The following is a 12,922-nucleotide window of genomic DNA, read 5'->3' on the forward strand; positions in this document are numbered from 1 at the left end:
AGTTTCTTCTAAGGAAACTCTAGGAAACTGTCTTTTCTTTTTCGGATGATTCCATAAACGAATCCAGCAAAAGAAAGGGCTAAAGGGATACCACCTCTGAGATACATGGGCTTTACCCCATCCCCATATTGAACGATTGTGTCTGCAATCTGGGTTGGTTCATTTTAACAATCAGAACCCCAATTAAGCCAAACAATAATGAATTTCACAAATTGAACAGTTGGATTTAATGCTGAATACAAAACGTGAAATACTCTTATGTAACTTACAAAAAAGTACCTAACTCAGCCACCCAGCCCCATTTAACTCCGCCATCACCATGTAAATAAGGAAAAAAAAAAGAGAGAGAGAGAGAGAAAAATGCCCTACCCCACCAAAGAGTTGATTAATGGAAGTTATTGTTGTAACTGGTAATTTGAATCTCATTATCTTGTTCTTGCTCCCCAACAATGCAACAACGCAAAGTAAATAGAATCCTAAAGAAGAAGCCCCAGGCCATTGTAATCCACTTGCTCAGATCACTAACCCTTGCATCCTCAATATGTCCACCCCCATCGTCACGCAGGTGTTGCTGCCGATGTTCATTCCTCTGTAATACACAAGCCAATACTCTTTGTCATAAAACTTTTAGATAAATTTTATTCTTGGGTAGATGAAAATTTAAAGAATAATGAAACGTAAAATCAACGGAAAAGGAAAAGAACAATGAAAGATAAAATAAACAGAAAAAGTACGAATAGGCTAGGCTAATGCAGATTTCTGAATTTTTCCGTAAATCTATAAACATTAAAAGATCAAAAACTCATACCTGCCCGCAAATTAGCATCAATTCTGAGCTGAGCTGGCACCTACATACCTCAGGCCTATGAATTCTGAACAATCATTCTCCCTTAAAATCAATCACAAAAATGGTAATTTTTAAATTAAAAAAAATTTATATATGTCCCATGATATCACATACAAACGGGTTGTAATTGTAATGACACCTTAATGATAAGGGAAGATTTTATCCATTCTCAGAAAAGTTGGAATTATTTTAAATAATAAGATAGTTTTATATATTTAATAGGAGAAGATTTTATCCATTTGTTATGTTAAACAATAAGGGTAATTTAAGTATTTAACCCTAAAAAGAATATACACATAGTCTTTAAAAATAAAAATAAGATCCAAACCCGCTAAATTCAGATCCGTAGGTTATGAGTTATCAGTCTGTCTTTCAGGTATCATGCCTTTTCGGTATCAAAAGTAGGACTCAACTAAAATTAAAGAACTAGAACATACCTTAAGCTACGGAAATCTACGTAATTTATCCAATGATAAAATCATATTTTAGTTATTTATGCATAATTAAAGTTAAGGAACATGGAGTTCACAGCGATGGTTGATGGACATAGATAATACTCACTTGGAGATTTGGGGAAAAAAGAAGAAAAGCAAAAGCCCAAGCAAGGCACCTCTCTTGCCCAGAGAGACCGACAGGCGTATATCTCCTCTTCTCTCTGATTCCGGTTTCTCTGTTCCTGTTCAGACAAACGAGGAGAAGTCTCGTTAATGTCAGGAAAATACGATCCTTCGTGATCTTAAAATTATCTCCACATAAGACTTTGTAGTTTTTGTATTGTAAATCTCTGTAAACCCCTGATCTGGTCGTTGAGGTTTCTTTCTCTGTTTCCCTTCCTCCTCCCACCTTTCCTTTATACACGGCGATGGAATCGCTGCCCAACGGCGATTCAACGGCTGTAGCAGCGGCGGCGACAGCCGCTTCGATTCCGTCGTCTAGGCTGACTCACCTGGCAGAGTCATTGAAGCTGGAGCACCAATTCTTGAGGGTTCCGTTCGAGCATTTCAAGAAATCAATGCGAGCGAACCACCGGATCGTCGAGAAAGAGATGTCTGCTGTAATCTCCAGTGTCGCCGAAGCTGCCGACCGCGACATGTCCAAAGAAGAAGCGGTTCATCACCTTACATCCCTCGTTTCCAGATTACAAGGCCTTAAAAGAAAGGTTCACGTTTACCACTCCTCTGACCTCTCTCACATTCATTCTCTTCACACAATCATCATTTTTTGGTCTGTTTTAACCAAACTGCTATAAATATAAGTTCATTTGTTTTGGTTAATTAGTTGGAAGAGGGGAACAAGACAGAAAACTTGCAAGCTCAGAGATGTCGAGCTCGGTTGGATCACTTAGAGTCTGCGGGAACGGAGAGCCTCTCTGAGTGGAACAGCACCCGAGTAAAGCGAATTCTCGTGGACTACATGTTGCGGCTATCATACTATGACACCGCAATTAAACTTGCTGAAAGCAGTAATATGCAGGTTTGCATTTAATGTTTTGGTTACTGGTCTTATTTTACGGAAAGATTATCCCTTTAGTGCTTTGCTTTTTGGTCGTTTCCCTTTAGGGCTTAGTTACTTGAGTTTTATCAACATTCAGTGAGTGGAAATGGGTTGGTTTTGGACTTGGGATTGAGAAGACCTTTGAGAGACCATGAAACTAGCGAGCTGGTTTCTCTCATCTTCAAGATGTAAACTTGTCTTCCTTGGCGAATGATGAGAGAGTTTGGGCTCCCTTTGTTAAGGGCAATTTTACTTGTGCTTCCTATTTCAATACCTTTTTATCCCTCTAATAAGAGTCACCCTTTCCCGGTCAAAGAGGTTTGTTATAGTCCTACTCCCCCAAAAGTCAAGATTTTTTGTTGGGAGACTGTCAACCAAATCATGTACACCTATGAAAGACTCCAAAGGAAGTGGAATGACTGGGTTCTCTCACCTCATGTGTGTGTCCTTTGCTTCGAGAGTGGGGAAATCACCAACCATCTCCTTGTGCACTGCTCTTATGCTTCTATATTGTGGGGGATTTTCTTTTCATTGTTTGGGAAAAACTTGGGTGGCTCCATCTGAAGTGGTTGATTTGTTTAAAAATGATTTTTTAGGAGGTTGCACTCAGATGCAAAAGGTTTTGTGGCAATGTGTGCATGTTGCAGTTTTATGGGGTTTGTGGCGTACGAGAAATACAGGGATTTTTGAAGAGAAATATAAACAGGTGGGGGAGCTATTTGAACTCACAAAGATAAGGGCATCCCACTGGGTTATAAATTGTGAAGAATTCAGTGGTGTTACCCTTAATGATCTACATAAGGGGTGGAATATATTAGCTAGATTCCAACCTGACTGTCTTCAAAGAGTGGTAGAATGGATTCCTCCTGCAGATGGGATGGTTATTACTCAACTTTGATGGATGTTGCCTTGGTTAATCCAGGGGCTTCGGATGTGGGGGGAGTGGTATGGGATCACTGTGGCAGTTTAATTCTCAGCTACTCAGGCCTGCTTGGTCAGGGTAACTCTTTGAGGGCTAAGTTACTGGTTTTAGTTAAAGGATTAAAGCTGTCAGTGATGCAAGGAATGAGGAATGTGGAAGTGGAAGTAGATTGCTAACTATTATCCTATGGACGAAGGCTGGCTCACTCCCTAGGTGCTAACATGCTGGCAGATTTTAGTTAGAGAAGGGGTGACGAGAGAAGCTTTAGAATGGGAGTGCCCAGGGCAAGGCTGTAACTGAAGAGCTAAGATGTACTTGGTGGTCTACTGGCTACTGCTTTCCTTTTGAGCATTATGGTTGCTTTTTTAATGAAATGAAAATTTACTGTTATATATATATGTATGTATGTATGTATCAACATTTCAGATAGTGTTTGTTTTATGTTCCAAGAGATCAATCATTTTTTGGTTCTAGCATTATGACTGTTAATCATATAAATTTTTGTGTAGCAGGATCTTGTTGACATTGATGTGTTCCATGAAGCGAGAAAGGTTATTGATGCTCTTCAGAACAAGGAGGTAGGCCCTGCTCTCGCTTGGTGTGCGGAGAACAAGTCAAGGTTGAAGAAGTCCAAGGTAACATTATCAAATTCTTGCCTTAAAGATCCTGACCTTTGCCCTGTTTTCATTATTGGTGATCAAGAATTAGCCACATTTCACAGTTACTCTTTTTCTATGTTTGAATGGCAGTAATAGGGGAAATCCTGGGCCTTGAGGAATCAGGAGTGGGAGGCATTTTCAGAAACGAATCTTGTCACATCATTGTGCTATTCTCGGGATCAATTGGTATTTGAGATTCATTAAGGGCGGAGATAATGGCTATTATATTTATGGAGGGTGTGCAAAGGGTATAAATGTGAATAAAATGATCATTGAAGGAGAATGACATGGAAGTGAGATTTCACTGGGTAAAAAGGGTGGCTAACAGCATGGGTGATTCACTTTCAAAACAAGGGGTGGGGAGAGATAAAATGTTTTGGGCACAGTTATAAATGAAAATAAAGTGAGTTGGTAGGAGATAAGAGGCTTCATCGACTAAAGAAAATCTGTATATATGTTTACATTCTTTTATGATTAATAAAAATTTGGAAGTTATTGATCGAAAAAAAAGAAATGTACAAATTGTAAATGCATTTTCTGTTTCATTAATAAAATTTTACTTTGCTGATAAACTGATAGAGGTAATGGCTCAGGAAATGAGAGGAGAGGTTCAAACGATGGTACCTAGTTATGTAACCACCATTGAGAATGGGGGAAGAAAAGAGTGGGAGTATTTTCAGGTAAATAATGTTGGGCCAGCTTGATCTTCTCAGGATACAACTTGCTCACGCTTATCTCAAGTGATTGAGATGGTGATTTAATAGAAGAAAGCACTGATGGTTTCAATACTTTTTGATGCTTTGAGTTGGTGGGTACTGCATAAATGAACAAGGTGAAGGTGTGAATCAAGGCTAATAAACACCTTGGAATCCATTAAACTTAATTGCTGAGTTCATAAGGAATTGAAAATTTTCTTTTTTTCTTTTCCTTTCTTTTTGGGGAGGGTGGAGGGGGTTGAAAATGCAATTAATTACTTCTTTCTGTTGGTTGAACATGATTGTGAAGCATAAGAAATAGAGAAGGCATGTGAAGAAGGTAGGAAAGATGGAGTTATAACAGTGGATGGGCTATGTGCAAAAGGTTGTTGGAGGAACTGCTTTGGAAGAGCAATATCTAGAGATAAACCCGGTGCTTTGGTTTTGAGCTGCCTTGGTATTCCAACTTGGGGGGGGGGGTGGTACAAGGAACAGAATCTGCAGAGCCTCATATGAATAGTGTAAGAGAGATAGAGTTACTCTCTTTGTTTTGGTGTGCTTGTGTCCACAAGTTATGTATATGCAAACATTGTTCTTTTTCATCAACATATTCTTGCTGGGCCCTGAGTTTTTGAAGTAGGTTTTTCATAGTTGGGGGAGGCTTGAACCATTTGTTGATGTTCTTATGTTTCACCCAAGGGGTGTGGAGTTTTCCTGTATAACTGGTAGAAGAATCTTGACTATTTTTTTGGGTAATTTGTCCTTTTCTTTTCCTTCTCCTCCCTTGCTTTTATTATAACAATGTAATTATGCTAAGAGCAAAGAAAAGGGCTGGAATATGTTTCTAGAATTCAAGACTAGTTGGCCAACAGGTTGGTGTTCTTCAAATAAGGCAATAGCTGCAATACAGAATTTCACATAAATATATACCATTGTCTATGATATACTTAGGGCTGTTCACGGGTCGGGTTGGGTCGGTTTACTGAGGTTTTTCCAACCAACCCAACCTGGTCGGGTTACCTGAGATGGAAATCGAAACCGACCCAGTGTTAAGCAAAACCGACCTGGTCGGTTTGAGTCGGGTTGGGTCGGTTTCGGTTTTAAGTTCATCCATGCCCCCCATGGCCACCTAGTTTTCTGGAAATATATTTAAAACTGAAATATGTATTTTAGAAATATATATATATATATATATATATATATATAACAAAAATATACATACAAATATATTGGAATATATATTTTCTGGAAATATATATCTGACATATTTCATAATATATATTTTTTAGATATAGATATTGGAATATATATTTTCAGATATTTCAGTTTTTAGTTAAGTAGGAACTAAGTCGGTTCGGTTCGGTTTCGGTTTTTACACAAGAAAACTGAAACCGACCCGAACCATCGGTTTATGAATTTGTACAACCCGAAACCGACCGGTGCTGATGAAAACCCGGCCGACTCGGGTTGGGCCTTCTTACGAACAGCCCTAGATATACTGCATGAGAAGGCATTTTGAGAACACTTTTAAGGCTTTAAGTAGTCTTCTAACTTCTAAGATGTCCTAGGAGAAGTGCTAGAAAACATGTAATTTTCCAAGAAATGGTTCAAAACCTCTGCTTGAGTCTTGACCCTCTGATTGTGAGTGGTATGAAGGGTCCCTTGTAACTTTCTTATTCTCTCCTGAAATTACTAGTGAATACAGGATCCCAGTCACAATAGTTTTTGGTATTCCATGTAACTTGGATACATTTTCCAAGAAAAGTTGAGCTACTGAGTGCACAGTGTATGGATGAGCAATGGGTAGAAAATTTTGATAGGTGAATCATGAGCAATCCATGCACCTTAGGTATTGGTAGTGTCTTTAAGAATTAGGAACCATCAATAGGAAATTTTGGCTATGTACTCAGGACCTATTAGCCAAGGTGACTCAATCAAAGCTGATTTATTAGCAGTGTTCCAAGGATTAATATTGGGGTAACAACTGAACATAGTGGATTGTTGTAGAAGGGGACTACTCTCAGGTAATCATAATCCAAAAAAGAAAGTCTTGGAACTTGGCAGTGCAAAAGTTCAGTCATGGGAGTGAGTGAGAAGCCTGGATAGAGAACCAAAGACATATTTTATTTGTACCCATAGATCAGCCAATAAATAGCATGCCTGATGGATTGGCAAGGCAGGGCGTGATCAGAAGTCAATTCTATTTGGAGGCTACCCTAATAGGAAATTAAATGTTTAGATACTGGGGCAATAGCTAGGGCTAGCCTAAATTTTATATGAGGTGCTTGTTACAATATCTTCTTTGTACTTTGCTATTCATTTTTCACAACTTAATAAAATCTTACAAGCTACCAATCCAAAAAGTTCAGGTTGCAAAGACTTTCTGTTTATCCTAGCCTGCTGTTGCTTTAATCTTGTCTTGCCTCATTTGAGGTTGTTTTCTCCTTTCTCATTATTGCTGCTGTGCTCTTTTTTTATCTCTTCTTTTAATAAATTTGTTCTGTTTTCCAATAAAAAAAGGGAAAAATGTCTGCTATGTGAGATGGCAAATGTTCTTCCTTGATGACCATTATTAAACTGACATCAGTCTATTTTCCTACAAAACTATACAGTGATATGATAATGATTTTTTAAGAAATTGTTGATTATGCAACAATTTGCACATGTTTGAAACTAAACCTGTTTAATTCTCAAATTTGCTATTGTTGATAGAGTATATTTGAGTTCCAACTGAGACTTCAAGAGTTCATAGAGCTGGTTCGAGCAGATAACAACTTGCGAGCTATCACATATGCTAGGAAGTTCCTATCCTCATGGGGGGCTACCCATATGAAAGAACTGCAGCATGTCATGGCAACTCTGGCCTTTAGGAGTAATACTGAATGCCCAAAGTACAAGGTGAACATTGATTTGGTCTCTGTTTTTTTATGCATTATTCAAGTGAACCTGAAGTATGTTCTATAAATTTTCACTCTTCCTAAATATACTGGTGTCTTCCCAAGCTTCTATTTTTGATTAGTTACTTCATGCTTTCCTGGATGTGTCACTTCATATAGCACATTTCATGGTTAGAGAGTTGGTTGTTTAATTTGGAGCTTGGTGTAATGGCCTGATTGGATGGGACTGGAGACTTGGGGGGAAATAACTAAGTAAAAAAAAAAAGAAATTTATAAAAAAAAGAGAAGATAATGCTCCCTAAAGCATTCAAATCATTCATGGATTGGCCATATATGGTTTATTTCAGTCCACCAGTCCATGCTCCATGGTAACTCCATGCTCTGCCTGGATGTGTCACTTCATATAGCACATTTCATGGTTAGAGAGTTGGTTGTTTAATTTGGAGCTTGGTGGAATGGCCTGATTGGATGGGACTGGAGACTTGGGGGGAAATAACTAAGTAAAAAAAAAAGAAAAAAAGAGAAGATAATGCTCCCCAAAGCATTCAAATCATTCATGGATTGGCCATATATGGTTTATTTCAGTTCAGTCCATGCTCCATGGTAACTCCATGCTCTGCCTAATGTGGGACTGAAAAGAACTAACTTTGAAAGTTATATGGTTATTTATTTATTTATTTATTCAAAACTCAACTCCAATCTAAAATAGGATAAAGAACTATCTCAAGCCTGCTGCCTTGTGTTTTAAATTTGTTAGTCAAAACTTCTGTGCTAGCTTGATTTTATTTGGCAAATCACCCCTTTATTCAGAAATAGACATACTTGTTCTTTTTTTGATTTTGATTTCCTTTTTGTAAGGAGTAGTTTTTTTTTTTTTTCTTTTGGGGGGGGGGGGTGGCTGTATTGGGCAGATTGGTCATCCTCTGTTCAGTTTCTCATTTTTCAGGGGCTTTATTGTGTTTTGGCCTTTTGATATTAATGAATTACTTTACCTTACAGTTTCAAAAAAAGTTGTGTAGATGATGGTGAGGTGTTTATAGACATGGGTTATGTAGTGGGAAAGCTTTTATACCTTAGTTGTAGACAAAATGCTATATTGCTTAACGGGGGTACCAGGTATAGGTCTCCTCTATTCTTTCTTATGGTCATCAAAAGATAGAAGCAGTGTTTTAAAAGGCGTGGGAGGCATATGCCTGGAGGTGCACCTCCAGGCGAGGTGCCCCCAAATCGCCTTGACCCTGAGGTGTAGGCTAGAGGCGCTGACACCTCTGAGGCATACGCCTCATAAGCCTTTTTCATGAGGCGTGCTAGAGGCGTAAGCCTTATGCGCCTCATGCACACCTCATACAAAAAGACAAAAAAGAAAAAAGAAAGAAAAAGGAAAAAAAAGAATGGAAAGGAAAGGGAAGGGAAGGGAAAGAAAAGAAAGAAAGAGAAGAAAAAAAAAGAGAAAAGAAAGAAAAAAAAGGAAAGGGAAGGAAAGCCCCTCATGCACACCTCAACTAGTGCTATGCATCTTCATTCTTTTTAATATAAAAGATTTTTATTAAAAATAAAGAAAAATGAGACCTTCCTTCCTCTTCATCCCCCTCCTGTTAAGGAGGCTTGCACCTCCTTGTGTTTGGGAGGTTTATGCCCCTCTTACATTCTGAACTATGCCTCACGCCTCCGCGTTTTAAAACATTGGATAGAAGTTCATCTAGATGCAAAGATGCTCTCTGGATGATAGGTGATCTACATGTAATTATTTATGCATTTGTAGGTGGTAATATTGTTTCTTAGAGGAACAATAAGCACTTGTAGTTGCTGAGGACCTTGTTAGGTGAATTGAGCATTATGTTTGATGGTCCTATGAAACTCTACTATGACATCAAAGCAGCAACCAGTATTGCACACAATCCTACTCAGCATGATTGCACCAAACTTATAGAGGTGGACAGACATTTCATTAGAGAACAAGTAGCAAATGGAGAATTTTTTTTTTTTATAAGCAACAAAGGGAGAATTTTCATTAAACACCAAGCTGCACACAAAAAGTACATCCAAAAAAGCATACAATGCTGGGCCTCCGAAGAGGCCATCCACAGCTGACAACAGAGAAAAAATAAAATACAAAAAGAAAAACAGCACCAATTACATTTTACACATTAGTGGCCAGTCCTGGGCATCCCCAATCTAAACAAGATTTTACAACCCCAGCCTTAGCCAGAGAATCAGCCAATATATTGGCATTCCTAGGCACCTATTTGAATGAGGCATTCAAATCAGCACCTAGAGCTTGAGCCATTCTGACTAAAGGTCTGAACTTCCAAGGAGTTTGGTCTTGCCTTGTCATCCAGCCTATAACCATTTGACAGTCACCTTCAATTTCCCCGTTCCTTAACTCCTGCCTAACCAACAACTTCAAGCCCTGCAGTTTTGCATTTTTCTTAAAAAATCCTCACATTTCTTTCACACCATAAACCCTATAGCACTTCACCGTGAATGCATTGCCAAAGAATCTCTTGTCTTTGAGTGGAGCCACTAAAAACATCTTATTTGAGTGGATCAACTACTGCATCTGGTGCCACCCAAGTTTTTCCAAACAGCAACAGGAAGAGCTGCCATAGTCTAGAAGCATAGGGACATTGTAACAGTAGATGGTTAGTATTTTCCCTGCTCTTCCAGCAAAGAGCACACACATGATGGAGTTGTTAAGTCCAAACTGGAGATGTATGCTTATTGTTCGTCAAATGTGACTAATAGTTGGCTGATATTCCAAGGGAGTTGTTAAGTCCAAACTGGAAAATAACCTATTCAAGTTGGGCATGTATAATATTTATACTCTGTTTGATGAAGAGTGTTGGTTAGTTTATTATTATGTCTTGTAGAAGCAGTTTTTCATTCTACAATCAGGGTTAAATTTGTAATTTTATTCATTATCAAAAGACCTAAAAAAGTAAGGCGTTGGCAGATGTTTTTTGGCCTTCAATTTTTCTCTTTACCTTTGCCTTCTTTCTTCTTCCTCTTTTCTATATTCTGCTTGTTTAATGTTACTTGATTCTTTGAATGAAATCAACAACATTTTTCTGTTCCTTTTTTTTCGATGAATTTCTCTAACATCAATTATTTATTTAAATGAAGTATAACTAAACCTCAAGACTATATTTTTTCTCATACCTGTATTTACAAATTATGCATGATACCTGGTGCTATACACTAAAGAACTAATGAATCAACCATGCCAATACTTGGCAGCAGTGCCAACTCTTTTGCACTTTGCACCAGACTTCTATTTCTTTTCTAGAAAGAATTTATTGAAAAAATAAAAGGCTAGTGAGGCTTTAACACCCAATGCATAAGCCCCAGAAAAGCCAGTAAACAAAACATAAACTAATCATTTTCTACCACAGTATCAGGAGAAGAACAAACTCCAGCTCCAGATGAATCTCTACCTGCATCTTCAAAGACCAAATGAACCAACAACCAATCAGAAACTTGGGAACAGTTTTTTTCTTGTCCTTAACTCCTATTTCTTTCTTTTTCCCCAAATTATCCAACAGAATGTAAAAGGGATCTACACAAAAATATTTTACTCTTTGCGCGTTAGTGATAATCTAATTGTAATCTGATCTTGCCAGTGTTCATAATATCTTAATAATTATTGGTAAATGTATCTATATGGTTTTCTTTATATCTGTTTATTGCATAATTATACCATTACTGCTAAATCAAATATAATTCAGTTCTGTATTTGATAGGTTTTGTTTGAACCAAGGCAATGGGACTACCTTGTGGAACAGTTCAAACAGGAGTTCTGCAAGTTATACGGCATGACCCTGGAGCCGTTGCTGAATATTTATTTACAAGCAGGCCTGTCGGCTCTCAAGACTCCGTATCCATATTTTGTGCCTCATTGGGAATTTTTTGCTTCATGCATCTGCACTCCTTATTGGGGAAAGATCTATTTAGCTCCCTTGTGCCTATAATTAATATTTGCATTCAAAGCAGGTTCAGAGTTCAATGTATTATTTTTGATAATTGTTCAGAGTAAAGTGTTGCCACAAAAATCATGAATGATGCATCCCAGCATTGGAACCATATTGTGGGTTAATGCTGGGACAATGGCATCAATGAAGATGTCATGCCATCTCTTTCAATCATTCATACAGAGATGTCATGCATGCGTGCGTCCTTGATTTTTATGAGAATGATCTTCCTTTTCCTTAGCATGTTTTAGATTCTGTTATGAAGATGATTGCACCAAAGAAGACCCTCTATCACAGGAGAGCTTCCGGAAACTGGCATCGTCATTACCATTCTCCAAGCAACATCACTCAAAGCTTGTGTGCTATATCACCAAAGAGCTAATGGATACAGAGAACCCACCACTTGTACTACCCAATGGCTATGTTTACAGTACAAAGGTCTGCATTTAAGCGAATGAAATGGTTGTGGATTTTAGTGTCTACCTAGTGTTTTATAAAGCAGGCCCAGGTGGATGGTTAAACCATTCAGACTGAAATGGTTGCCAAATAGCTCTGGGTGAAACTTGGACATTTATTAGTCAAACATCACCGAGACACCCTTTAGTGCAAAACTTCCTTTACAATGTTTAAAAATTAACCTTCTGTGCTATATAAGAAATTTATCCTGTTTCCTCCCCTACCTCACATTTCTCTTGTTTTGTCTATTTCTTTCACTTTCGCCTTTATAGTTTTCTCTGGTATAATGAAGATGGTTAAACTGGCAAACTGTGGCCATAAGTCCCAGCAGTTGACATCTGGTTAGGTTCTCAAACATTGTGTTTGATTATTACCTGTTGTCTGTGTGGCAGGCTCTTGAAGAAATGGCCAAGAAGAACAATGGTAAAGTGACCTGTCCAAGGACAGGTCTTGTATGCAACTATTCGGAGCTTGTCAAGGCCTTCATTTCATAATCATGTATGTTCAAGATTACTCAGTCAGGTAGATGATGATGCCTTCTATTTTGAAGCTTGAATCTGTTGGCACCTCTATTTACTAAAAATGGCTAGTTTCTGAACATGCAAACAGAACTATGTCCCCTTTTATCACTTGAGCAGGTAATTCCTCTCATCCCATGGTTTTGTGCTTGGGTCTAGAGTGTTGTTACATGTATATTTATATGATGAATTCACAGTTATATATATCAATGAATTTCTCTGGAACTTGAGCACTCTTGTGTAGTCGACATTGGCACAAATACCTAGGCAGTGAGATTTGGGATTGGGTAATTCCTCAAGTAGTGCAGTTACAGAGGGAGCTAGGTTGCCACTGAAATTTGTTTATGTTTTCAGTCGCCCATCTTTTCTAAGATAACTTGCAGGCAGTATGAACTTGGTTGATCTCAGATGTTACAGGCGCAGCTATGCATTTTTTATGATTCAAATGATCATAAACTTTAAATAG

The 12,922-nt window shown here is 38.1% G+C and overlaps 1 protein-coding gene across 1 annotated transcript; it reads left to right on the forward strand.

Annotated features, from left to right (window-relative positions):
* The first annotated feature begins 1,341 nt into the window (after positions 1 to 1,341).
* On the forward strand, positions 1,342 to 12,689 carry LOC104599229 (LisH/CRA/RING-U-box domains-containing protein). The gene is made up of 7 exons (XM_010261676.3): positions 1,342 to 2,006; positions 2,126 to 2,320; positions 3,776 to 3,898; positions 7,330 to 7,515; positions 11,255 to 11,388; positions 11,734 to 11,920; positions 12,331 to 12,689. Exons 1-7 carry the CDS (start codon positions 1,710 to 1,712, stop codon positions 12,430 to 12,432), a joined length of 1,224 nt encoding a protein of 407 aa, XP_010259978.1. The 5' UTR covers positions 1,342 to 1,709; the 3' UTR covers positions 12,433 to 12,689.
* The last annotated feature ends 233 nt before the right edge of the window (positions 12,690 to 12,922 follow it).

The sequence above is a fragment of the Nelumbo nucifera genome, chromosome 2 (genome assembly GCF_055504915.1).
Source record: "Nelumbo nucifera cultivar China Antique chromosome 2, China Antique-T2T, whole genome shotgun sequence".
In the NCBI taxonomy this organism is placed as follows: domain Eukaryota; kingdom Viridiplantae; phylum Streptophyta; class Magnoliopsida; order Proteales; family Nelumbonaceae; genus Nelumbo; species Nelumbo nucifera.

Coding starts and splice junctions, on each gene's coding strand:
- LOC104599229 (XM_010261676.3), top strand. CDS start 1,710: ATGGAATCGCTGCCCAACGGCGATTCAACGGCTGTAGCAGCGGCGGCG. Junction 2,321..3,775: donor CTGAAAGCAGTAATATGCAG/GTTTGCATTTAA, acceptor TTTGTGTAGCAG/GATCTTGTTGACATTGATGT. Junction 7,516..11,254: donor CTGAATGCCCAAAGTACAAG/GTGAACATTGAT, acceptor TGTATTTGATAG/GTTTTGTTTGAACCAAGGCA.